The 27120-nt window shown below is 52.5% G+C and overlaps 1 protein-coding gene across 1 annotated transcript in view; it reads left to right on the top strand.

Annotated features, from left to right (window-relative positions):
• LOC144952044 (pleckstrin homology-like domain family B member 2) overlaps positions 1 to 27120 on the top strand; it is a 72602-nt gene that overhangs the window by 25553 nt on the left and 19929 nt on the right. The window contains 8 exon segments of the mRNA XM_078882435.1: positions 8 to 70; positions 17370 to 17544; positions 18123 to 18283; positions 22613 to 22894; positions 23553 to 23690; positions 24953 to 25081; positions 26304 to 26459; positions 26912 to 27022. Of these exon segments, the coding sequence (XP_078738561.1) occupies positions 8 to 70; positions 17370 to 17544; positions 18123 to 18283; positions 22613 to 22894; positions 23553 to 23690; positions 24953 to 25081; positions 26304 to 26459; positions 26912 to 27022 (1215 nt within the window).

Below are 27120 nucleotides of genomic sequence, written 5' to 3' on the forward strand. Positions count from 1 at the left end.
GTCGGAGCTGCGCCAGTACCACCGCAGGCACCGCGATGAGCGGCTCCGCGAGCAGGAGACGGAGCGCCTGGTGAGAGTCGCCGCACCGTCGCTGCACTCGAGAGCCACCTTTTGTGTTTGTTGTGTTCATGACAAGGCGCGCAACGATGGCACGGCAGTTGGCGCGGCGCGCCGCCAAAGCCCGGCACACCGAGTTCGATTTGTCTGGCCGCGGCCAACGTCGGTCGCGGTGAGCGATGCCTCAACCGGTTCCGTGATGATCTTTGGTGGGGCCGGTTCTGTGATTGTGTTGGTGGGTCTGTGATGGTTTCGTGATGGTCCCGTGATGGGTCTGTGGTGGTCCGTGATGGTCTTTGATGGTTCCGTGATGGGTCCGTGATGGGTCCGTGATGGTCTTTGATAATCCATGATGGTCTTTGATGATTATGTGATGGTCCCGTCATGGTTCGGTGATGGTCCGTGAAGGTCTTTGATGATTATGTGATTGTTCCATGATGGTTCCATGATGGGTCCGTGATGGGTCCGTGATGGTCTTTGATAATTAATCTATTATGGTCCTTGATGATTATTTGATGGTTCCGTGATGGGCCGTCATGGTCTTTGGAAGTTCTGTGATGGTTCTGTGATGGGTCCGTGATGGGCCGTCATGGTCTTTGGAAGTTTTGTGATGGTTCCGTGATGGTCTTTGGAAGTTCTGTGATGGTTCCGTGATGGGCCTTGATGGCCTTTGATGATCCGTAATGGTTTTTTTTATGGTGCCTTGGTGTTTGGCTCTCGGATGGATGCGGTTGGGCCAACCGAAAACCCCTCCAGCGGATATGAATCCGCTGGCTGGTAAAGCTGTGGGGTCTCACATCTTCCTCTCTCTCGCACGCTCACTCGCAGATGTGTGGCCAGATGTGATCAGTGGCAGGAGGGGAGAGCGTGGCGCGTGCGTGCGCGTGTGTGCGTGCGCGTGTGTGCGTGCGCGTGTGTTCGCGTGTGTGCGTGCGCGTGTGCGCGTGTGTGCGTGCGTGTGCGCGTGTGTGCTCGCGTGGTAGTGTAGCGGTTAGAACGCTGCGCTAAGAGCCTGGCGACCCGAGTTCAATTCCTGCTCACGACCAACACCAGTGACGATTATCTGAACCGGTCCTGGGCCTCCCCTAGGTCAACTCCGCCTCAAATGAGAACCTGGTGTGATCGTGTAAACATCGCAACTGGGGGAACAAAAACGGCCGGGCGTGGTGCTGGCCACCCACCCCCTCGTATGCCGTGCCGGCCTTCATAGGTGCTGGCTAACAGCACTTGCCCCTACAGTCTGTTCAGGATATAGGGGGATATAGGGTTTTTGTCTTGTTTTTATGTATGTGTTGTGTGTGTGTGTCAGTATTTATTTATGTGTGTGTTGTGTCTGTGTGTGTGTTGTGTTTGTGTCAGTATTTATGTCTGTGTGTGTCAGTGTGTATGTTTGTGTCTGTATGTGTCAGTGTGTATGTATGTGTTGTGTGTGTGTGTTGTGTCTGTGTCAGTATTTATGTCTGTGTGTGTCTGTGTGTGTGTCAGTATTTATGTCTGTGTTGTGTCTGTGTGTGTCTATGTGTGTGTCAGTATTTATGTCTGTGTTGTGTCAGTGTGTGTCAGTGTGTGTGTCAGTGTGTATGTATGTGTTGTGTCTGTGTGGCTGTGTGTGTGCCAGTGTGTGTGTTGTGTCTGTGTGTGTGTCAGTGTGTGTGTTGTGTCTGTGTGTGTGTCAGTCTGTGTGTGTGTGTGTCTGTGTGTGTGTCTGTGTGTGTCTGTGTGTGGGTGTCTGTGTGTGTGTCTGTGTGTGGGTGTCTGTGTCTGTGTGTGTGTCTGTGTGTCTGTGTGTGTGTCTATGTGTCTGTGTGTGTGTCTGACAAAGGCGGTCGGGCATGGTGCTGGCCACCCACCCCCTCGTGTACCGTTGCGGCCTTCATAGGTGCTCGCTAACAGCACTTTCCCCTACAGTCTGTTGAGGCTATACGGGGGATCTTTGATCTTTTTGTGTCTGTGTTGTGTCTGTGTGCGCGAGTATTGAGTGAGCGGAATTACGGAATCGCCCTACAGATGTGGGGACGTTTTCCTTTGCAATTTTTTCTTTTCTGGAGACGTTTTGGCAGACCTCAGAGCAATCCTGAGGTCTCTGTCATCTCACCCCCTCCCATTACACAATATTTTCTTTCACCATTTCTACGTTGAATTCGTCTCACACACGTGTACCCTCGGACACAGTTGTAGTTCTTCCTTGGAAGCCCCTTTGGATTGCAATCGTTAACGACACCACGTAAATATAAATACGTTGTGTCGTTAAACCCGCCACCACCCGACGCAGCCAATCGGCGATGTTTGTCACGTCAAACGGAGCGTGAGAATTTCGTAACTTGTACAGTGCCCGCCGGTTAGTGCTGCAGAGTGATTACAGCCGGCATCATCAGGCGACAGAGAGATTTGTGAAGTTATTTCCCCCACAAATCCAACGCGCCGGTTAGTGCTGTACCTAGTCACGAATTGGCACGTTCTGTTTAGGGGCCGTCCATAAATGACGTCACACACCTTAGGGGGGGGGGTCAGACATTTGTGACGATGTGTGACGAAGGGGGTGTGGGTTTGAGAAATGTGACGTCACATCAAAATGCGCAACTTTAAATAAATATAGACAACACGTTCTACTTAATTAAATATACTTTTTAAATGTTTTCTTCTACAACATCAGAGTGCAGCGCTACATTAAATACGCGCTACAATGACAATAGTTTAAAGCGATTTGAAGCATGTTTTATTTTGGGGGGGGGAGGCAGAACTTTGTGACGTCATATTTGAGGGGGGGTCTGACTTTTTGTGACGCCGTGTGACGAGGGGGGGGGTCAAATATCGTCAAAAATCGCGTGACGTCATTTATGGACGGCCCCTAAGAAGAACCACAGGTCTAACGGACGGCATATTTCTCGTCAGCTACCCGGTGTCGCAAACCTGTCAACCCACACGGTTTACCCCGTGTTCTTGTGCAGGGAAATTGAGTTTTCAGGTCCATATGGTGTACAGCGGTTTCAATGCGGGCAAAAAAATGTGTCTATTTGTTTGTGTTTCTCCCTTGCGATGGGACTTTGTAGAATGAACGTTGAGATTTATAGGGGCACGGGGTGACCAATAAGGTCAGAATTGGTCTCTAATAAGCTAGGGCACTGATAAGGGGTTCACAGGTATGTAGTAGTGTAGTATATAGTGTAGTATATAGTGTAGTGTATAGTGTAGTGTATAGTAGTGTATAGTGTAGTGGTGAGGTTGAACGTTGAGATTTATAAGGGCACGGGATGACCAGTAAGGTCTGAATTGGTCCTACTACTATACAATACACCACTATACACTACACTACTACACCACTATACACTACACTACTACATACTACAATGCTACAAACTAATATACACATGGCTAGCAGACAAACCCATACGGTTTAGATGTATTCTTGTACAGGGAAATTGAGTTTTCAGGTCCATACGGCATCCAACCGTTTCCATACAGGCACATTTTTTTAGATTGTTGTCTATTTGTTTGGGTTCCTCCCTTGCGATGGGACTTTACAGGATGAACTTTGAGATGTATAAGAGGCACGGGGTGACCAATACGGTCTGAATTGGGTCGTAATAAGGTAGGGGGCACTGCTGATAAGGAGTTGACAACTATGGTGTTGCCAAGGTTGGCACATCACACGGCGGGGTGGTGTAGTCGGAAAACCACGCCCGACCGCCTTTGTCTCCAGAGTACGAATGTTGACAGGTTGGCAGATTGCCACTCACCACCGATGTGATGTTGGCCGTGTCTGGGAATCAAACTCGGGTTGCCACGATCGTGGTGCAAGGGTGCTAACCACTGCACCACTACTCTCCAACGCGTACGCAAATATCTCCCGTGTATCCTTAACAGACTGCTGGGGCAAGTGCTGTTAGCGAGCACCTATGAAGGCCGGCACGGTACACGAGGGGGTGGGTGGCCAGCACCACGCCCGACCGCCTTTGTCTCCACAGTGGCGATGTTTACACACCGCACGAGCTACTCATTTGAGGCTGAGTCGACCTAGGGGAGGCCCACGATTGATTCAGATAATCGTCACCGGTGTTGACCGTGAGCGGGAATCGAACTCGGGTCACCGGGTTCGTAGCGCTAACCACGACACCACCGCTCCCCACAATACACACACACAGACATGCACACGCGGACACACCCACACTTGCACACACACACGGACACACACACACACATCGACACGCACGCACAAGACACACACACAAACATCTGCTCGTATCAATTGAGGCCGTGTTTGCCTTTGTCCATTGTTTGGCCACCTGTCCCTGTGACTCGCGTGCGGCCCCAACGCAGGGCAGGGAGCAGAGTGGATGCAGCGCACCATCACCACCACCAACAGCAACCTGTGCCAGGCTAGGTGCACGTTAAGGCCACCACGTGAAGTATCCGAACGCCCGGCAGGCGCCCACGGGCATGACCGACTGAGATGGCTCCTGACCCGATGCCACCGCCTTTGCCCACCCCACACCAGAGGTCGCAACCGGGTACCCGATACCCGGCTACCCGTACCCGGCCAGGTACGGGTACCCGTTTGCGACCCTGGTGCGGTCGGGTACGGGTACGGGTAGGCCGTGAGTCATTGGTGAGTAGCCGTTTGTCACTCATTTCGGGTAGGGTACGGGTAGGGAACGGGTACGGGTAAGGAATCAAAACCCGTTTGCGACCTCTGCCCCACACACCACCCCGTGATGTGCCAACTCACGGCCACAATTCACAGGGGTGACCACAACCCACGGGAGCGGCCACAACCCACAGTGGGGGCCGCAACGTCGAGAGGGCTTGAGAGTTGGCGTGTGCGCGCGAGTTCGACTCCCGCTCACGGTCAACAGCACCGGTGACGATTACACTGGTCAAAAAAAAAAATTCTGGCCTGGACTTTTGCAGCTGTTCTAGATTAATTTAAGGGTGCCGATTCCAAATCTGATCCGTCACATCACTCTGTCGTCCAGGATTAGTTTTTTTCACTCACACAAAGATAAAATATAAGGAAATAAAAAAATCTACGAAGCGCTTTGGAGTGAGGAGTATCATGATTATTAACGAATCGCAGTCATGATTACATTACAATAATTTCTTGAAATTTTCGATTATTTGATAGATTTTTATTGTAAAATAATATATTACACTGCTCAAAAAAAAAATTCTGGCCTGGACTTTTGCAGCTGTTCTAGACTAATTTCAGGGTGCCGATTCCAAATCTGGTCTCAGATTTGCTCTATCACATCTCATTTTTATGCTATCGGCATACCCCATTTTCATTGATTTTACCCGAAATTAACTCCGTCACTTATGATTGCAAGTTGTTGCGAGTCAGTGACTGCTTTAGTGTTAAATATGGTGCTGTATTTTTAGGATAGTGTGTTTATAATATCATTTTATGTAGATATCCACATTTATTTAATATTTGTCTTCTGCAGTTTTTATTGAAAATGCAATATTTTATATCTCAAAAACCTGATGTGATAGAAAAAAACTGATGCCAGATTTAGAATCAGCACCCCAAAATTACCTTAACGCCGTTGGAATACCTTATGCCATAAAAAGTGTGTTGACCAGTGTTATCCACCCCACACCCTTCACACTTGCTGCTACTCGCGAACAGCACTTGCCCCAAGCAGTCTGTTACAGGCTACACGGGGGACCTTTGTCTTTGTCGATTCCTGCTCACGGCCACACAACACCGGCGACGATTACCTGGGCCTCCCCTAGGTCGACTCAGCGTCAAATGAGTACCTGGTGTGTGTGGTAACCCTTTACCACTCTGTATGTCCAGTTTGTTGAACTTCCTTTGCACCGTACGTAGTTCAAACGTGCTAATCGGAGGTGCTGGGGTGGGGGGGGGAAGAAAAAGGCGGCCGGGCGTGGTACTATCCACCCACCACCACCCCCCCTCTTCCATGGGTGCTGTCTTCCACTCGCAAAACAAACAGCACTTGCCCCAACAGTCTGTGAAGGCTTCACGGGGGATCTTTGTCTTGTGTGTGTGTGTGTTCCAGTTTAGGATGTGAAAAATAAGAAGAGTTTTTACCCTTGCTGACCGTGATAAAACAGTTGCGTTCGGATGATAAAACCCCAAACAGAAACCTTTTTTGCAAGGGATCGTGTCATTGCGTTAACAACACGTGCTTGCGATGAAAACACAAACGTGCTCTGGTTAGTATATGATGTGTAAAGGAGAGCCGACACAAGGTCGTCGTCTTTTATTGCTTCCCCCAGTCCACACTCGTCCCCAGCCTTCTCGATCCGCCAATTATAATAATAATAGTTATATTTGTAACACGCGCAAATTTGCAGACGTAGTGGCCGCAACTCAGAGGCGCGGAGCCGAGCTCAGAGTCGCTCGAAAGCACGTGGTTGTAGAGGTGAGTTTTTAAGTGTGTCTTGAAGGAGGCGATTGAGGTGATGCTGCGAATGTGCAGAGGGGTGATGGCGTTCCAGACTGTTGGGGCTGCCACCGAGAAGCGGCGTATAGACACGATGACCATCCTGGATCTTGGTATCAAGAGGAGGTCGTGAGTCGCGCTGCGCAGGCATCTGCCGTGTGCTGAGCTGCAAGTTGTCAATAATGAAGAAAGGTATGGCGGGCAGGCGGATATGAAGGCGTTGTGGCAGAGGCAGGCGGTCTTGTATGTGACCCTACTGGCGATGGGGAGCCAGTTGAGAGCACGGAGACAAGCTAGTGAGTCGAGACGGGGATGAGTGTGGGCAATGACGACACGTGCTAGATTGACCTCTTTCACGCCCGTTCTCTCTCTTGTATCTCCTCGCCTGCTCCTCCCCCCTTCCACTGTCACCATCCCACTTCGCCTTCCTTTTGGTGGGAATCCTTCCCCTGACAGCCCCCTACAGATGCATTGTGTTTGAAGCTGATTGGGTCACACCACAGAGACTGCTTTCTTTAGAGCAGGGTGTAGAAGCTTTTTTTAGGCCAAGGGACATTTGGATATTTATAACATCATTCACGGGGCCATGCAAAATTATTAGCTAAAAAAAATGTGCCTGTTATATTTGGTCAGACATTTCATTAACTCGCCCCTAATGCGATGGCTGGAACTGCTTCTCTTTGGCGAGGCGTGTGATGTGAGCTGGTATTGATGATGTTAAATCACAAAAAAAATGAAAACAACAGACGGATGCTTGTGTTGCTTCCAAAACGTCGTGATTTAATTGAGTTGTTTTCATTTTTTTTATTTAATTTGTGATTTAATTTAGTTGTTTTCATTTTTTTTATTTAATTTGTGATTTAATTTAGTTGTTTTCATTTTTTTTTTACCTACGTGACTTTACCGAAAACACCAAAGAGTATGGATCCTTGCAGTCATGAAAACTTCAAATCTAGAATTTTTCAAGTTGCTACTCGCAACTGCTTTTCCAGGTTTGCTCCTAGATTTATTGAATTTTGGCAGGAACAGACCAAATGATTTCACGGGCCTCATACGACCCGCGGGCTGGACGTTCCCCACCCCTGCTTTAGAGCCTAGTCTCACGAACAGCGTTAGACCAACAACCGCTCAACATAGAGGCATAGATTACGTTTCAGTTTCGATGCCATGGCACCGTTTCGTAAAATAACCTCACAAAATAAACGATTGGATGAATCACTGAACAAAAATTCAGCACTCGCTGACAGCAGAAGCCACAGCCAATAAACATCAATCAAACTCAGCTCACCGATTGAATGACGGCAGAGCTACAGCCAATCAACATCAATCAAACTCAGCTCACTGATTGGATGGCAGCAGAGCCACAGCCAATAAACATCAATCAAACTCAGCTCACCGATTGGATGACGGCAGAGCTACAGCCAATCAACATCAATCAAACTCAGCTCACTGATTGGGATGACAGCAGAGCCACAGCCAATCAACATCAATTAAACTCTGCTACCCACTGTTATGATATTGCAACTACTGTACTGTAGAGGCGATGGCGTGGATTTGGGATTAACCAGAGCAACATATTTGTTCGGTTTAAGCACCATGTGACTGGTAATAACACATTTCCAAGAATAACAATGCATAACTGCTTTTGTTGTTGTTAGTTTATTCATTTGGGCTGAAGGGGTAAAAAATCCCCACGAGTTATTAAAGCGTCAAAATCTCACAGGTGCCCGTGGGTTTATTCGCAAATCAGATCAACTTTCACAATCGAGAGTCCGACTGTTGACGCGATTTATTCCATGGCATGTTTAGTTTTATGGAAGTCAGAAATTCTGTGTGTGTTGTCGGCTTGCTGTATACAGGGACTCCTATACTTAGTCAGGTTCTACAGTTATTTTCTTAAGTCGATTTGTTCGTAAGTACAACTTTGCTTCTGTCAATTCCAAAACATGTTGTACGGCGTGCACACTCAGGGGGGAATGGCTTTAAAGTTGTGTAATCTCCTGCAGATGTAGATGCCACTGGTTCTTCATGTTCTGCAGATGTAGATGCCACTGGTTTTTCACTTTCTGCAGATGTAGATGCCATTGGTTCGTCATGTTCTGCAGATGTTTTAGCCACTGGTTCTTCACGTTCTGCAGATGTAGATGCCACTGGTTCTTCATGTTCTGTAGATGTAGATGCCACCACCATCGCCATCTTTTGCGTGGCGGTTGAACTTACGACTCTCGGTCCAAACAGGCAACGGGATACACAGGTTTGTCCGTATCTCTGGAAGTTCGTACGTCGAAGGTTCTTAAGTAGAGGACATTTCTGTAGCCTGTGTACAAGTGTAGTTCCGCGTGCGTGATGCGGGCCCTCTCTGCGATCTATTTTGGTAACAAAAACAACAACGAGACGAGAGAACAACAACAAATGGCTCTCCGTCTTCCTTAATTCGCTTTTTTTTTGTAAAACTCGCCCCCCACGGAAGAGGGCATCGCAATACTTCGCGGTATAAACACATTGTCCTGCGGAGGGAGCTGGTAGGAACGTTGGGTTGCTCGGTCAATGGCCTGCAGGGTCAACGGCGGCGTGGTGTATTCCGCAAATATGCCCGACTGTGAGGGCGGGCACAAGCCGGCGTGAGTAGGTGAAACGTTGAGTTTTATGAGGGCCCCACGGGGTGACCAGCCCCTCCACACCCAACCCCACCCCTCCCACCCCCCACCCAGCCCCACCCTCCCCACCCCCCACCCAGCCCCACCTCCACCCCTCCCACCCCCCACCCAGCCCCACCCAGCCCTACCCTCCCCACCCTCCCCACCCAGCCCAACCCCACCCAGCTTCACCCTCCACACCCAGCCCCTCCCCATCCTCCCCTCCCAACCCAGCCCCTCCCTACACGACGGACGGACGGACACAATAATCCCCTGTGGGCTGGTGTAACCAGGAGGTTCTAACCAGTATTAACCAACGGTAGCCCTCCCACCCCATAACATCAAGACACCTGTATCACATTTTTATCTCGCAGGGGCAGGTTGCTGGACCCCCCCCCCACCCTCCAACCTCCCGTGGCTCGAGTTAATTGAGTGGAAGCTTTGCTTCCGTGGTGAGTTAAGTTGCCCCCCCTCCCCTCAATTATGAATGATGACAGCGACACCACAGACGCCCAAGGCGGTGAGCTCAGGACAATTTTAATTGCCCGTAGCAGAGGCGCGGCTGTGTCATCATCTCTATCACCCCCCCTCTCTCTCACCCCCCCTCATCCCCCCTTTTCTCTCTCTCACCCCCCCTCTCTCTCACCCCCCCCTCTCTCTCTCACCCCCCCCCCCCTTTCTCTCACTCCCCATCTCTCACCCCCCCTTTCTTTCTCATCCCCCTCTCTGTCATCCCCCCCCTCTCTCACCCCCCCCCCTCTCTCTCACCCCCCACCCTCTCTCTCACCCCCTACCCCTCTCTCTCATCCCCTCCACTCTCTCACCCCCTCCCTATCTCTCTCACCCCCCCTCTCTCTCTGGGGGGTCGTGGGGGGGGGGTGGTCAGTGTCGGGGTGATGTTGGGGGTGGGGGGGGTGGGTTTCGGGGTGATGTTGGGGGTGGTGGGGGGGGAGGATGGTGGGGGGGGAGGATGGTGGGGGGGGGGATGGTGGGGGGGTGGTGGGGGGGGGATGGTGGGGGGGTGTTATCTGGGTGATGTTGGGGGGGGGTGGGGGTGGTGGGGGGTGATCTTAGTTCGCATCCCGTCGATGTGTCGGTGCTTCTTCACCTGGAGTGCACGCAGCTCACGTGGACTAAAGACGGAATTTGTGTACAGATGTCAAAGTGCAGCGTCGCTCCCAGCGGCTTCCTGTCGTGTGTGTGAGTGTGTGGAACTTCTTTCGCACCGTACTTAGCCAACCGTGCTGATCGGGGAGGTGCTGTGGAAGGACAATACAACAGCACTCCGCACACAAACGAAATGGTTGCGTCTATCTGTAGCAGTGAGTTCGTCTTCGTCTTATTCTTCACCTGCGGCGTATCTCGCATGCCCTGGGGGAGCGAGATGCACTTTCTGGGGGGAGTGCAGATTTTATTTGTCTCCACTGACAGCTCCACTTCGTCTCATCGAGCCCGCGAGGCTGCAGTGAAGGTGAAGAAGCGCTGCGTTCAGAGGTGGAATGTGTGTGTGTGTTAGTGTGTGTTAGTGTGTGTTAGTGTGAGGGTGTGTGTATGTGCGTGCGTGCGTGTGTGTTAGTGTGCTTGTGTGTGCGTGTGCTTGTGTGTGTGCGCGTGCGTGTACGCGTGTGTGCGTGCGTGTGTGTGTATGTGTGTGTGCGTGCGTGTGTGTGTTAGTGTGTGTGTGTGTGTTTGAGTGTGTGTGTTAGTGTGTGTGTGTGTGGTTGAGTGTGTGTGTTAGTGTGTGTTAGTGTGTATATGTGTTAGTGTGTGTGTGTGGTAGTGAGTGAGTGTGTGTTAGTGTGTGTGTGTTAGTGTGTGTTAGTGAGTGTGTGTGTGAATGTGTTAATGTGTGTGTTAGTGTGTGTGTGTGAGAGTGTGTGTTAGTGTAAGAGTGAGTGTGTGTTAATGTGTATGTAAGTGTGTTAGTGTGAGTATGTAAGAGTGTGTGAGTGTGTAAGTGTGTGTTAGTGAGTGTGTAAGAGTGTGTGTGTGTGAGAGTATGTGTATGTGTGTATGTGTGTGTAAGTGTGTGTTAGTGAGTGTGTAAGAGTGTGAATGTGTGTGAGTGTGTGAATGTGAGTGTGTGAGTGTGTGAATGGGTCTGCGTGGCCCCGCCCACTGCTCAAAGTATCTCCGCTCCCACCACTTCGCTTCACACTCGCATCTCGCTCTTCCGGGTGAGTCACACACTCACACACTAGCACTAACACACTAACACACACACTAACTAACACACACACACTAACTAACACACTCACACATTAGCACACACTAACACTCACTAGCACACACACACTAGCACACACACTAACACATACTAACACACACACTAACTAACACACACACACTAACACACACTCACACTAGCACACTCACTCACTAGCACACACATTCACTAACACACACACTAACACACACATTAACACACACACACTAGCACACACACTAACACACACTAACACACAGACACTAACACACACTAACACACACACACACTCACTAACTAGCACACACACACTCACTAACACACTCACTAGCACACACACACTCACTAACACACACACTAACACACACACTAACACACACTCACTCAATAACACACACACTAACACACACTCACGCATTGGCACACACACACTAACTCACTCACTACCACACACACACTAACACATACTCACTAGCACACACACACTAACACACACACACACTAACACACACTCACTAACACCCACACACTAAAACACACACACACTAAAACACACTCACTAACACACACACACTAACACACACTCACTAGCACACACTCACTAGCACACACACACTCACTCACTAGCACACACACTCATTAACACACTCACACACTCATTAACACACTCACACACTCACTAACACACTCACTAATACACACTCACTAACACACACACTAACACACACACACGAACACCGACTCATACACACACACTCACACTAACACACACTAACACACACACACACTAACACACACTCACTAGCACACACACTAACACACTCACACACACGAACACAGACTCATACACACACACACACGTGTGACACACTTGTGTTTTTACACACACACACGTGTGACACACACACACACGTGTGACACGCTTGTGGTTATACACACACACACGTGTGACACACACAAAGGCAATAGCCATCCTTACAGACTTTGCGGGCTTACAGGTATGCACTGTATCATGGGGTCTTGCTGAAGGGGTCTTACACACACACACTCACACACTCATACCACACATACACACACTCATACTACACACTCACACACTCACACACTCCCACACTCATACCACATACACACATCACACACACACACCACACACGCACGCATGTACACCACACACCACACACACCACACACACACACATCACACACATCACACACACACATCACACACACATCACACACACATGGCACGCACACACACACACACCTGACACACATGACACACACATGGCACACACACACACGAACACACTCTGTACAATCACAACACGCAAATACTTGAAATACTGACGACATACACCAGACACCCATATGCATACATACAAAGACACACACATCAGACACACACACACATACACACAACATTTCAAAGACACCAGCCACACGCACACACATGCACCCAAGACACAAACACATACACACACACATCACACACACATACATACACACACGATGCTCACCAGACACATTGCTCACAGACAATACACTCTGTACATTAACAATACACACGTTTACACTCACAAGACAAAGATAAAGAGTCCCCTTATAGCCTCAACAGGCTGTAGGGGCAAGTGCTGTAAGCGAGCAGCACCTATGAAGGCCGGCACGGCACACGAGGGGGTGGGTGGCCAGCACCACGCCCGGCCGCCTTTGTCTCCCCAGTGGCGATGTTTACACACCGCACCGGGTACTCATGTTGAGGCTGAGTCGACCTAGGGGAGGCCCAGGACCGGTTAAGATAATCGTCACCGGTGTTGGCCGCGAGCGGGAATCGAACTCGGGTCGCCGGGTTCGTAGCGCAGCGTAGCGCTAACCACTGCACCACCGCTCCCCACCCACACCGACATACACACACTGACACACACACACGCGAACACATAGACTGACACACACACTGACATACACACATACCGACACACACATACCGACAGACACACACATTACTCTACAGACAGTGACTCACGGGGAAAATGTTGAATTCATTCTTGGCACAAAGGTGATTACACATCAACCACACACACACACGTCTGACACACACTCACACCGACACACACACACTGGCACACACACATTCACACACACACCGACACACACACACCGACACACACACACTGACACACACACACTGACACACACATTCACACACACATACTGACTCACACACATTCACACACACACATTCACACACACGTGGGCAAGGCACGCTCAATGGGTGGGAATGCCTAAAATAAGGAACTCACCACGCCGCTCACCACGCCGCTCACCACGCCACTCACCCCTCACTCACCACGCCACTCACTCACCACGCCACTCACCATGCCACTCACCACGCTACTCACCACGCCACTCACCAACGTGTACTGTGTAAACCTTTGAAGGCAGTCTGGTGTGTGTGTGCTATATTGTATGTGGTGTGTGTGTACTATATTGTATGTGGTGTGTGTGTGTACTATATGGTAGTATGTGTGGTGTGTGTGTGTTATATTGTATGTGTGGTGTGTGTGTACTATATTGTATGTGTGGTGTGTGTGTGTGTACTATATTGTATGTGTGGTGTGTGTGTACGTTGGGAGCGGTGGCGCAGTGGTTAGCACGCTGAGTTCAATTCCCTCTCACGGAACCACCACCACCATCAAACACCGGTGACGATAATCTGAACTGGTCCTGGTGGGCCTCCCCTAGGTCTGCTCGGCCTCAAATTAGTGCCTGGTGCAGTGTGTAGTAAACATCGCCACTGGGGAGACAAAGGCGGCCGGGCGCGTTGCTCACCACCCACTCCCTCGTGTGCCGTGCCGGTCTTCATAGGTGCTCGCTTACAGCACTTGCCCTGACAGTTTGTTAAGGCTATACTGGGGACCTTTGTTTACACGGAAGAGCTGCAGTGGCTATGAGATGTTGACCACCTCGCCTGGTCTACAGGAGGTCGTGGGTTCGATCCCAACTCTGACGCCTGCTGCTGCTGTATATTTGGAGTTTGCGTGTCTCTTTCTCATCATCATCACGGTGGCTATGAGATGTTAACTACCTCGCCTGGTCTACAGGAGGTCGTGGGTTCGATCCCGACCCTGACGCCTGCTGCTGTATATTTGGAGTTTGCGTCTCTCTCGTCATCATCACGGTGGCTAGGAGATGTTAACTACCTCGCCTGGTCTACAGGAGGTCGTGGGTTCGATCCCGACCCTGACGCCTGCTGCTGCTGTATATTTGGAGTTTGCGTGTCTCTTTCTCATCATCATCACGGTGGCTAGGAGATGTTAACTACCTCGCCTGGTCTACAGGAGGTCGTGGGTTCGATCCCGACCCTGACGCCTGCTGCTGCTGTATATTTGCAGTTTGCGTGTCTCTCTCATCATCATCATCACGGTGGCTAGGAGATGTTAACTACCTCGCCTGATCTACAGGAGGTCGTGGGTTCGATCCCAACTGACGCCTGCTGCTGTATATTTGGAGTTTGCGTCTCTCCCTCCCCGTGGTCGCGTGGTGGTAATTGTTGGCGAAACGTCGTACTCAGATTGTAAATGTTGTGGCTTGGCTCTCCAACACACAGCCAGTTAGTGCTGAACTAGCGACGAATTGTCACGTTCTGTTTGATTTTATTTTCTACCTAAGTGACTTTACCGAAAATAAACAAAGAGTATGGTTTCCTGCAGTCACGAAAGCTTCAAATCGAGATTGCCACGTTCTGTTTATGTGACAAACCTCACTAAATTGGTGGCGGCGGGTCGAACGACACATTGATATATTTACCTGATATAACCCAAAAATCCTGTACCATTGAAAAAGATAAATAGTTGACTTTCCAGTTGCGTTGTGACAGTAACGTCTGTGTGATCGTACCCGTACCCGGCCGGCTACCCGTACCCGGCCGGGTACGGGTACCCGTTTGCGACCCTGGTGCGGCCGGGTACGGGTACCCGTTTGCGACCCTGGTGCGGCCGGGTACGGGTAAGGAATCAAAACCCGTTTGCGACCTTTGGTCTCCATCTCTGCCCAACCCACACCATGGTACAGCCACAACCAGCGTAACCGTACGCACGCCTGCCCGCCATCGTCGCCAGGCCGAAACCGCTAAGGCAGCGTGCTGCTCGCCACGCCACGGCCACCGCTCGATGCTGTGGGCGACGTAGGGTGTGAAAGAAGTTCGACGCACATACTCATATTGACGCGTCGCCTTAAGTAGGGCTCTCGCGACCAATATCCATAATGGGGGGGGGGGTTTGGGTGAGGTCGCATAAAATAAATGTAGTGTCGTTAATCCTATAATATTCACACTCACTCGGATTCACTTATACAAACTCCACTCACTCACCCACACTCACTCACTCATACAAACTCCACTCACTCATTCACACTCACTCATACAGGGGCGGATAATACAAACACCACTCACTCACTCTGTAGAACAGGAGGAGATCATACAAACTCCACTCACTCACTCACCCACACTCACTCAATCACTCATACAACCTCCACTGACTATCTGTAGAACAGGGGGGAGAACATATGAACGCCACTCACTCACTCTGTAGAACAGGAAAAGATCGTACAAACTCCACTCACTCTGTAGAACAGGGGGATATCACATAAACTCTACTGACTCTCTGTAGAACAGGGGGAGATCATACAAACTCCACTCACTCTGTAGAACAGGGGGAGATCACACAAACTCCACTCACTCTGTAGAACAGGGGAAGATCATTCAAACTCCACTCACTCTGTAGAACAGGGGGGGGGGGGGGGATCATACGAACGCCACTCACTCGTACTCTCCTGTAGAACAGGGGTAGAGACGCACAGAAAACTCCACTCAGAGGCGCCCGAGATCGGGAATCGAACCCAAGCCCCTTCGTGGTGTGGGCCGAGTGAGTCCTGCTGAAACGACGCCGCTGGGTCGCAATGCGACGAACTCTCCGGCAAGGTTTACGTTACCCAGCTGGGGACGCGTAAACCACCTTTTAAAGGCCTCTGTGTAAAGTTTACACGGCCGTTCCTGGATAGTTTCACCGCCACCACCACCGCCGCCACCACCACCCCACTGCGAAGAATCACCGTGTGCTTGTGTTGTTTTGCATATCGCGGTTGCCAAGCGCGCTCGCTTGCTCGCTCGCTCGCTCACTCACCCGCTCGCTCACCCACCCACTCGCTCACCCACCCACCCACTCGCTCACCCACCCACTCACTCACTCACCCACCTACTCACTTACCCAGCCACCCACACACTCGCTCACTCACCCACCCACTCGCTCACTCACTCACCCACCCACCTACTCACCCACTCGCTCACTCACTCACCCACCCACCTACTCACCCACTCGCTTTCTCACTCACCCACCCACCTACTCACCCACTCGCTCGCTCGCTCACCCACCCACCTACTTACTCACCCAGTCACTCACCAAGTCACCAACTCACACAGTTACCAACTCACCCACCCATTCACTCACTCACCCACCCACTCACTCACCCACCCCCTCACTCACGCAGCCAATCACTCACTCATCCACTCACTCACCCACCCTCTCACTCACCCACCCACTCACTCACCCATCCACCCACCCACCTACTCACTCGCACACCCACTCACTCACCCATCCACCCACCCACTCATCCACGAACCCACTCACTCATCCACCCATCCTCTCACTCACCCACCCACTCACTCACTGGTGAGTAACTGTATGTCACTCATTTCTCAACGTCTTGTCTCTTCTCACAATTCAAGTTCCTAGAATCAACCCACCCGCGCCTGCAACATGGCTTCATCCCAGAGGTCGCAATCAGGCACCCGATACCCGTACCCTACCCGTACCCGGCCGGGTACGGGTAGGGTACGGGTACGGCCGGGTACGGGTACTTGTTTGCGACCCTGGTGCGGCCGGGTACGGGTATGGGGTAAGGAATCAAAACCCGTTTGCGACCTCTGCCTCCCGGTAGGGGCATCGGTCATATCCGTCCGTCATCCAGCAGTGGACTGACCACGGCTCGCGACTTGCTTGTGCCCCTGCAGGAGCGCCAGCGGCTGGAAACGATCCTCAGCCTCTGCGCCGAGTATCACGAGAAGGGCAGCATCTCGGACCTGCGCGGCATTATGGGTAAGACGGAGGGGGGCGGCAGCGGTGAGGAGGCCCGTCCCGTCGCCATGGCTACACCGGCGCCGGTCTCCATGGCAACCGTGGACTCAGGTACCGACGCGGCCGTTATGGACCTCGTGAGCGTGAGAGAGGAGCAACCATTCCCAGGGCTTGTGGGGAGCGGTGGCGCTGCGGTTAGCGCGCTGCGCCAGGAGCCCGCCGGCCGGAGTTCGATTCCCGCTCGCGGCCAAACACCATTGGCGATTATCTGGACCGGTCCTGGGCCTCCGCAAGTTGGGCTCAGCCTCAAATGAGTAGCTGGTCCGGTGCGTAGCGAACATCGCCACCGGGGAGACAAAGGCAGTCTGGCGTGGTGCTGGCCACCCACCCCCTCGTGTGCCGTGCCGGCCTTCGTAGGTGCTGCTGCTGCTGCTCGCTAACAGCACTTGCCCCTACAGTCTGTTACAGGCTTTACGGGGATCTTTGTTTTATGGTGGCGGTGGTAGTGGTGGTGTTGCCGTGACAATTCGTGTCCCCGTGACGATTGTCGCCATGACGATTCGTGTCGCCGTGGCGATTGTCGCCATGGCAATTGTCGCCGTGACGTTTCATGTCCCCGTGACGATTGTCAACGTGACGATTCGTGTCCCCGTGACGTTTCGTGTCGCCGTGTCTCCACTCCCACCCAGCTCAGAGCCCTGGAGATGACAGTCGTCATGACGACGCCAGCGAGGAGATGGGAGGGACCGCGGTGACGATGGCGACGAGAGGAGGAGGAGGCGGAGGCGGAGAGGGACCGACAGGGTGCCGTGATGAATGCAGCAGCAGCACGGAGAGCGCGCAGGACGAGGTGAGGGCCGTTGATCAGGCTCACAACAACGAGCGGAGCGCCGGGTGGCTAAAGCACAGCAAGTTGGCACAGTAGGGGGCACAGGTGGTGCATCAGCCACTCGTCTCGGTCATCTCGGTCAGTCGACCCGTGGCACCTGGGTCTGCCCCGTGACCTCCTGCCGGCGGGCATTCGACACTTCACGTGGCCTCAAGGTGCACGTGGCCTGGCACAAGCGTCGTGGTGACGTCACCGCCACTTAGTGGCGAATGGCGGTTGTTGTTGTTGTGCTACCTGTGGTGCGACGGCTCGCCCCCCTGCGAAGGGAAAACGCTGCGGGGAGGTGATGTGGACTGTGGCCTGTAACTCCGAATACAGTGGGGGACCTGCCGAGTCACCGGACCAGTTTGTCAACAGCTGCTCACCGTTATTTATATATATATGTAACTTTATTATTTAATGAAGCGTGTTTGTTTTACAAAGTGGCTGGATGCGTGCGTGTGTGTGTGTGGGGAGCGGTGGCGCAGTGGTTACAGCCGCCCCACCAACCCCCGTGAGCCCAAGTTCGATTCCCGCTCATGGCCACCAACGCCGGTGACGATAATTATCTGAAGCGATTCTGGGTCTCCCCTAGGTCGACTCGGCCACAAACGACTACCTGGTGCTGTGTGCACATGCATGAGCCACAGCACTCGCTGGTGCATATTGCCAGCCCTAACAGGTGCTCGCTAATGCCACTTGCCCCGACAGTCAGGTAAATGGGGCACTGTGGTGGCTATGAGATGTTAACTACCTCGCCTGGTGTACAGGAGGTCGTGGGTCCGATCCCACAGTGGCTAGGAGATGTTAACTACCTCGCCTGGTGTACAGGAGGTCGTGGGTCCGATCCCACGGTGGCTATGATATGTTAACTACCTCGCCTAGTGTACAGGAGGTCGTGGGTCCGATCCCACGGTGGCTATGATATGTTAACTACCTCGCCTGGTATACAGGAGATCGTGCATTGGATCCTGACCCTGATGCCTGCTGTATATCTGGAGTTTGTGGTGTCTCTTTCTCTCTTATCATCATCATCACGGTGGCTAGGAGATGTTAACCACCTCGCCTGGTATACAGGAGATTGTGCATTCGATCCTGACCCTAATACCTGCTGTGTATCTGGAGTTTGTGGTGTCTTTGTCTCTCTCATCATCATAACGGTGGCTAGGAGATGTTAAGTACTTCGCCTGGGATACAGGAGGTCGTGGGTTCTCTCTCTTCCCCGTGGTCGCGTGGATTTTTTTCTGGGTCCTCCGGCTTTTCTCTCCAAATTTAGAATCAACGTCACACGTTTCGAGTATAGTTAAACCCTTGTTAATTCGACAGATATGGGGGGGGGGGGGTCTGGCCTTGCCGAATTCTCAAATATTCCGAATTATATACAATGATTCTCCTGACCCAATACAAAAATAAAATCCACATTTGTTTTCCAAGTTCTTCACACACCGTACCCATCGACACACACTCCCTGCATCAATTCTATCCAAAACTTTGGATTTGTCTCGCAGATTAAGGTATTTTATACTTTTGTCCCTTCTTGAACTCGGTGTAGACGACATTTCTTGAGAGGGTTGGGCTTGCACCGAGTGCACCAACAGGGTAAAGTCAAAAGCGACGGGTCCGCACTGACGCTCACCACGTTCACCACGCTCACCACGCTCACCACGCTTCACCACGCTCACCACGCTTCACCACGCTCACCACGCTTACCATGCTCGCCGCCACCAGACCGGGTCGTCGTTTAGGTCGTGGCGCGCGACATCGCTCCACGCGCCATGCCCAGATTGGACGATTCGGCTCGTGGCGAATTACTGATGCGCCGCGTATATGGCGAGAGCGCAGCCGTGGCGAATCATCCCCGATTACGAATGATCAGATTGCGAGGTTTTACTGTATTTCTCCTCCTCCTTCTTCCACGCGTCTGACCCACTCATGCGGGGACCTTCCGCAGCCATTGGCAACCTTCTCCACGCCAGAGGTCGCAACCGGGTACCCGATACCCGTACCCTACCCGATACCCGACTACCCGTCCCCAGCCGGGTACGAGTACCCGTTTGCGACCCTGGTGCGGCCGGGTATGGGTAGGCCGTGAGTCACTGGTGAGTAACCGTTTGTCACTCATTTCGGGTAGGGTACGGGTACGGGTAGCGTACGGGTACCCATACCCGGCCGGGTACAGGTACGGGTACCCGTTTGAAACCCTGGTGCGGCCGGGTACGGGTAAGGAATCAAAACCCGTTTGCGACCTCTGCTCCACGCTGCCCCGTCTTGCGCCATCTCTCTTTTTCGGCTCTTTGGGCCACCGTAGCCCACCTCTGCTTCTGCCTACCTCTTGTTCAGCTTTCATTTGTGGCCAGGTCGCTTCTGAAAAAGAAGCTAATGGCTCAGTGGGCTTTGCGTGGTAAGATAAAAATTAGTTTGGTTTCATTTATGGATTTTAGTTTGAGTGATTTGTTTAACCTTCTTACACTTTGCACTCCTCTGATGGTTTTACGTTATTTGTTATTGTAATCAGATTCCTGCTCCAGTATTAATAACACTGGTCAACAAAAAAAAAATTCTGGCCTGGACTTTTATTATTTTATTATTATTTTATTATTTCCCTTCTACGTGACTTTACCGAAAGAACCAAGAATATGAATCCCTGCAGCCGTCCTCAGGTGAAGAACAGGTCTGTCGGAAAGACAGACCTGTTCTTCACCTGAGGACGGCTGCTTGCGTTGTGGCCAAAACGTCGTGAGAATTGTATTTTATTACGTTTTATTTTTATTATTTTATTATTTCCCTTTTACGTAATATTGTTTTATTGGCCGTCGCAGCCGTTCGGGAGCGATTAATTAATCGGCGCTTGTTGCTGGCAGGGCTTCAACCCGTTGCATCAACACTGATTACATCACCGCTCCGGCTCGCAACTCATTAATCAAGCTGCAGGCGCGGGATACACGCTCGTCGATGTATCACTGCGTGACACCCGCGCCGCGTGTACCGTCGACGCTGCGCTGCCGCCCCCCGCACATCACGTGCGATAGAGAATCAGCGACCAGAGGGCCTGCTCGTTAATTCCCAGGGCAACAGTACGCTACCGATGATAAGGCATGCGTGTTAAGCCCTGAGTGAACACACATGGGCGCGCGCAAACACGTGGGTAAATACGCCCTCGCTCGCAACCGGCTGAATTACACGGCGCCGCAGTGTAATTCAGCCTGGGGGAAAGCCTCGGTCAATTCCCTGGCCTCAGGGAAAACCGTGGAGAATGTTCCCCCCCCTACAAGGGGGGCTCCTGGGTGAAAACCTGTGGGCCAGGTGACTTCCCGGCGAGGCTCTATGTGGGTGTGTGTGTGTTCGTTGTGGAGGGTTGGTGAGGGGGAAGCAGCGTCGGCCCCGTCGCTTGGAGGTGGTGGGGTCGTCGGTGGGGCGCCCGCAGAGTGGCTTCGCGGCTGCGGCATCACATTGACCACACACCGCACCAGCTACTCATTTGCGGTTGAGCCCACGTCGCGGAGGCCAAGGACCGGTTCAGATAATCGCCAATGGTGTTGGCCGCGAGCGGGAATCGAACTCAGGCCGGCGGGCTCCTGGCACAGCGCGCTAATGTGTCATTAAACCCACCACCGGCCGACACAGCCAACTAGTAAGGTTTGTCCCGTAAACAGAACGTGCCAATTCGTTACCAGTACAACACTAGTGTATAGTGTAGTGTATAGTGCAGTGTATAAGTGTAGTGTATAGTGTAGTATACTAGTACAGCACTAGCCGGTGTGTTGGAGAGCAAAGCCACAACATTTACAAACTGAGTACAACGTTTCGCCAGTAATTACAACCGGCATCATCAGGCGACAGCCAGATCTGTTTACGTGACAAACCCTTACTAGTAGGCTGTGTCGGGTGGTGGTGGGCTTAATGACACAACATTTATATATTTACGCGATCTAACCCAAAAAACCTCTATTGTGGATGATATTGCTTGCGAAAGCCTACATGTTAAACAAATCTTAATGTTGTTTATTATTCTTATTGGTTCTTTCGGTAAAGTCACATAGAAGGGAAATAATAAAATAATAAATATAAAACATAATAAAATAATTCTCACGACGTTTCGGTCACAACGCAAGCAGCCGTCCTCAGGTGAAGAACCAGGTCTGTCGGAAAGACAGCGTCTGAATGAACACCACCAGGCTTGGCAGCGTATATTTAAGCTGCTGGGTGGGAGGGGGAAGAGCGCCTTTACAAAGGAATTTGCATATCAAGAGGAATTTAGCATATTATTATTATTTCCCTCCACCCCCCGTTTTTTCCTCTCGTATTTTTCAGGGCTACATCCAGACCATGTCGTCGTACGACAGAGCACCGAGCCCGCCCGAACAATCCCGCAGGGCGCCCAGACAGGAGGCGAGGTTGAAGTTGGCGGAACGGAAGCAGGAGGTGATGCGCCGGGAGGTGGGGCTCGAGCAGGAAGTGATGCGGCGAGGGGCGGAGCACCGGCAGGAAGTGATGCGCTTGGACGTGAGGAGGGCCCAGCTGGTGGCGGTGGTGGAGGAGCTGAAACGACGGATCCACGATGTGCAGAGCCAGTTGGAGGACTGCGCGCGCGAGGTATGTAGCTCATTTTCAGAAAGCTAAACTAAAAACGGTTAAACTACGGGGACTCGTCTACTTACGATCGTATTAGGCTCCAGAGGTCCGTTCGTACGTCGATTTGTTCGTAAGTCCAACTTTACTCCTGTCCATTCCAAATATATTGTCCGGCCATGTACACTAAACACAGGGGGAATGGCTGGTTCAGCCATTCCCCCCGTGGTTCATGTTCTGCAGATGTAGATGGCACACACGCACACAGGTGTGGCAGCGTTGCATGTGTAAAAGCTCTCAGCCTTGTCCAGACCACCAGCTCAAAAGAACTGAACACTGCTTATGATGATGATGGTGACGATGATGGCTTCAGCAGTGCTTCTAACGTTGCTGATGCTGCTGCTGGTGGTGATGATGGTGACATTGCTGCTGCTGATAATGATGATGCCGCTGATGACGATGCTGCTGATTACAATGATGATGATGCTGCTGCTGCTGATGCCGCTGATGATGCCGCTGATGATGATGATGATGACAACAATGATGATGCTGCTGATAATGACGATGTTGTCTGATGACGATGATGCTGCTGATGATAATGATGATGCTGATAATGATGGTGCTGCCACCGATGATGTCGCTGATGACGACGATGCTGATGACGACGGCGACGACGCCGCAGGCGGAGATGGAGCGGGCGCTGCTGGAGGGGGAGAAGGCGGCAGAGAAGTCGAACCTCGGCAAGGACCAGGAGGTGATCGCCGCGCTGCAGAGGAAGATGTCGGAGTTGGAGGCGCGCGTCGCCTGCCAAAGAGACAAGGTGACGATGATGACGCCACCGCCGCACGCCCCTCCCCTACCCCCCCACCCCCCACCCCGCCCCCGAAACCGGAGCACCCAGAGGAAACCCACGTGTACGCGCGTGCAATCTTGTGGGGCAGATGGAACAGATGTGGATTAGTCGGCGCTTTGCTGCTGTGTGCCGCCTTCTAACCTGGCAGAACCAGGAGGTACGGCTCTTAGTCGATACCCACGCGGGTAGAAGGGAGTGAGGTGGAACAGATGGGGATGGGGATTAGTTCACGAGTGGAAGGGAATTTCCCCAACATCTCTCCGTGCGTGATCCACCAACCCCCCCCCCCCCACTCGGCACGACGCCGCTTGCCAGCAGACGCGCTAACGGCCTGGCTGCATTAACGCCCCCCCCCCCCCATCGCTCCACCACTGCCATCATCGCCGGTTGTCCGTGCAGCGTCGGGCGGGTAAACGCACGTGCCGTTTGCAAAGTTAAGCCCGGATTATGCTGTCTATTGCATGGCCTGCTAACACATTTCATTGTGTGTGTGTGTTTGCGCGTGTGCATTTGTGTGTTTGTGTGCGTTTGTTTGTGTGTTTGCGCGCGTGTGTTTGTATGTGTTTGCGTGTGTGTGTGTTTGTGTGTGTGTGTGTGTGTTTACCTGCATGCGCGTGCGTGCGTGTAATCCACGCGCCGCTGTGTGCGTGCATGGGCACACGTGCACCCTCTACCTCGCTCGCTCCACCAAAATCATCGCCGCCACCACCACCATCATCACCATCATCATCGCCACCACCATCATCGCCACCACTTACACCACCATCATCATCACCACCATCATCATCATCACCACCACCTACACCACCATCATCATCATCACCACCACCTACACCACCATCATCATCATCATCACCACCACCATCATCATCACCACCAACACAACCATCATCGCCACCACCACCACCACCTACACCACCATCATCATCATCACCACCACCATCATCATCACCACCACCTACACCACCACCATCATCATCACCATCATCATCATCACCACCACCTACAACACCATCATCGTCACCGCCATCACCACCTACACCACCATCACCAACATCACCATCACTACCACCTGTATCACAACCTCACCACCACTCTACCACCACCACCACCACCACCCCTACCACCACCATCACCACCACGACGACCACCATAACTCCCACCACTACTAACACCACCGCCGCCGCCGCCGTTTGAACGACCGTGCCTCACCGCGCCGTGGACCCCAGGGTAAGGCCCGGCTGGTGGAGGAGAGGCAGCATCTGGACGATCTTCGCGCCAAGAAGGCAGACGTTGAAACGCAGCTCCATAGCTGCCCTGAGGCTCTCAGGGAGCAGATGGATGAGGAGCTACGCATGGTTCGTCACCCCCCCCGTCGACACCCCGTGCCCCCCCGCACCCTCCACACGCCACCCCGTGCCCCCCCCCCCCCCCCGCACCCCCCACACGCCACGCAGACCGCGCCAGCGCCGCTCACGCTGCCGGGGGGGGGGGGGGGGGGGGTGCACGGTACGCAGGTTCCATCTCCTGGCGCCGCGGAAAACTGTAAGTTGAAGAAACTTTGGGTTTTCTTAAATGTTGACGACGATGGCGGTGGTGATGACGATGGTGGTGATGATGATGACGATGGTGGTGATGATGGTGGTGGTGGTGATGATGATGACGATGGTGGTGATGATGACGATGGTGGTGATGATGACAATGGTGGTGATGATGATGACGATGGTGGTGATGATGGTGGTGGTGATGATGACGATGGTGGTGGTGATGACGGTGGTGATGATGATGACGATGGTGATGATGATGGTGGTGGTGATGATGATGATGATGATGGTGGTGATGATGACGATGGTGGTGATGATGATGGTGATGATGACGATGGTGGTGATGATGATAGTGATGACGATAGTGATGATGACGATGGTGGTGATGATGACGATGGTGGTGATGATGATGGTGATGATGACGACGGTAGTGATGATGACGACGGTGGTGATGATGACGATGGTGGTGATGATGACGGTGGTGGTGATGATGACGGTGGTGGTGATGATGACGACGGTGATGATGATGGTGGTGATGATGATGGTGATGATGATGGTGATGACGATAGTGATGATGACGATGGTGATGATGATGGTGGTGACGATGGTGGTGATGATGATGGTGATGACGATAGTGATGATGACGATGGTGGTGATGATGACGACGACGGTGGTGATGATGACGACGGTGGTGATGATGACGACGGTGGTGATGACGACGATGATGATGACGACGGTGATGTTGACGACGACAGTGATAATGATGATGATGGTGATGATGACGACGGTGGTGATGATGATGGTAATGACGACGACGACGATGATGATGACGACGGTGGTGGTGATGATGATGACGACGGTGGTGATGATGATGGTGATGGTGGTGATGATGACGACGGTGATGTTGACGACGACGGTGATGATGATGGTGATGATGACGACGGTGGTGATGATGATGATGATGGTGATGATGACGACGACGGCGATGATGTTGACGACGACGGTGATGATGATGACGATGATGATGATGTCCCAGGTGAGCGACCAGCTGGAGTGCGGCGCTCGCCGCTTCGAGGACCTGGAGTTCCAGCAGCTGGAGACGGAGTCGCGGCTGGAGGAGGAGAGGGAGGCCGGACTGCACAGCGTGCTCAAGGACATGACGGATCTGAGACGCACCATCGTGTCTCGCAAGGTGGCTCGCGCGCAAAGAGAGACACGCGGGGAGAGACACGCGGGGGGAGAGACGCGGGGGGAGAGGCACACATGGAGACGTGGGGAGAGACACGCGGGGGGAGACACGCGGGAGGAGACACGCGGGGGGAGACACGCGGGAGGAGAGACGCGCGGGGAGAGACACGCGGGGAGAGACACGCGGGGAGAGACACGCGGGGAGAGACACACGGGGAGAGACGCGGGGGGAGAGGCAAATGGGGAGACACGTGGGGAGAGAGACGACACGCCGGGAGAGACGCGCGGGGACATGTAAGAAGAGGCACACGGGGAGAGGCACACGGAGAGATGCGTGGATAGAGAAGTAGGGACAAGTGGAGAGACGCGGGGACCACGGGGACCAGAGGAGGGGGACAACATGCCGGCCTTGATAGGCGCTGTTTGAGGCTACACGGGGGACCTTTGTCTGTGTAGGAGCGTCTGTGTGCGCTGGAGCGTCAGGCCAACCAGACGCTGCGGGCGTCGGAGGTGGAGAGGCAGAGACTCCAGCGGGAGAGGGGCACGCTCGTGCGCCTCTACGAAAGGGTGAGACATCACCGACATCATCAACAACATCATCAACATCACCATCAACATCACCAACATCATCACCAACGTCATCATCACCAATATTGTCACCAACA

This window comes from Lampetra fluviatilis, chromosome 65 (assembly GCF_964198595.1).
Source record: "Lampetra fluviatilis chromosome 65, kcLamFluv1.1, whole genome shotgun sequence".
Taxonomy (NCBI): domain Eukaryota; kingdom Metazoa; phylum Chordata; class Hyperoartia; order Petromyzontiformes; family Petromyzontidae; genus Lampetra; species Lampetra fluviatilis.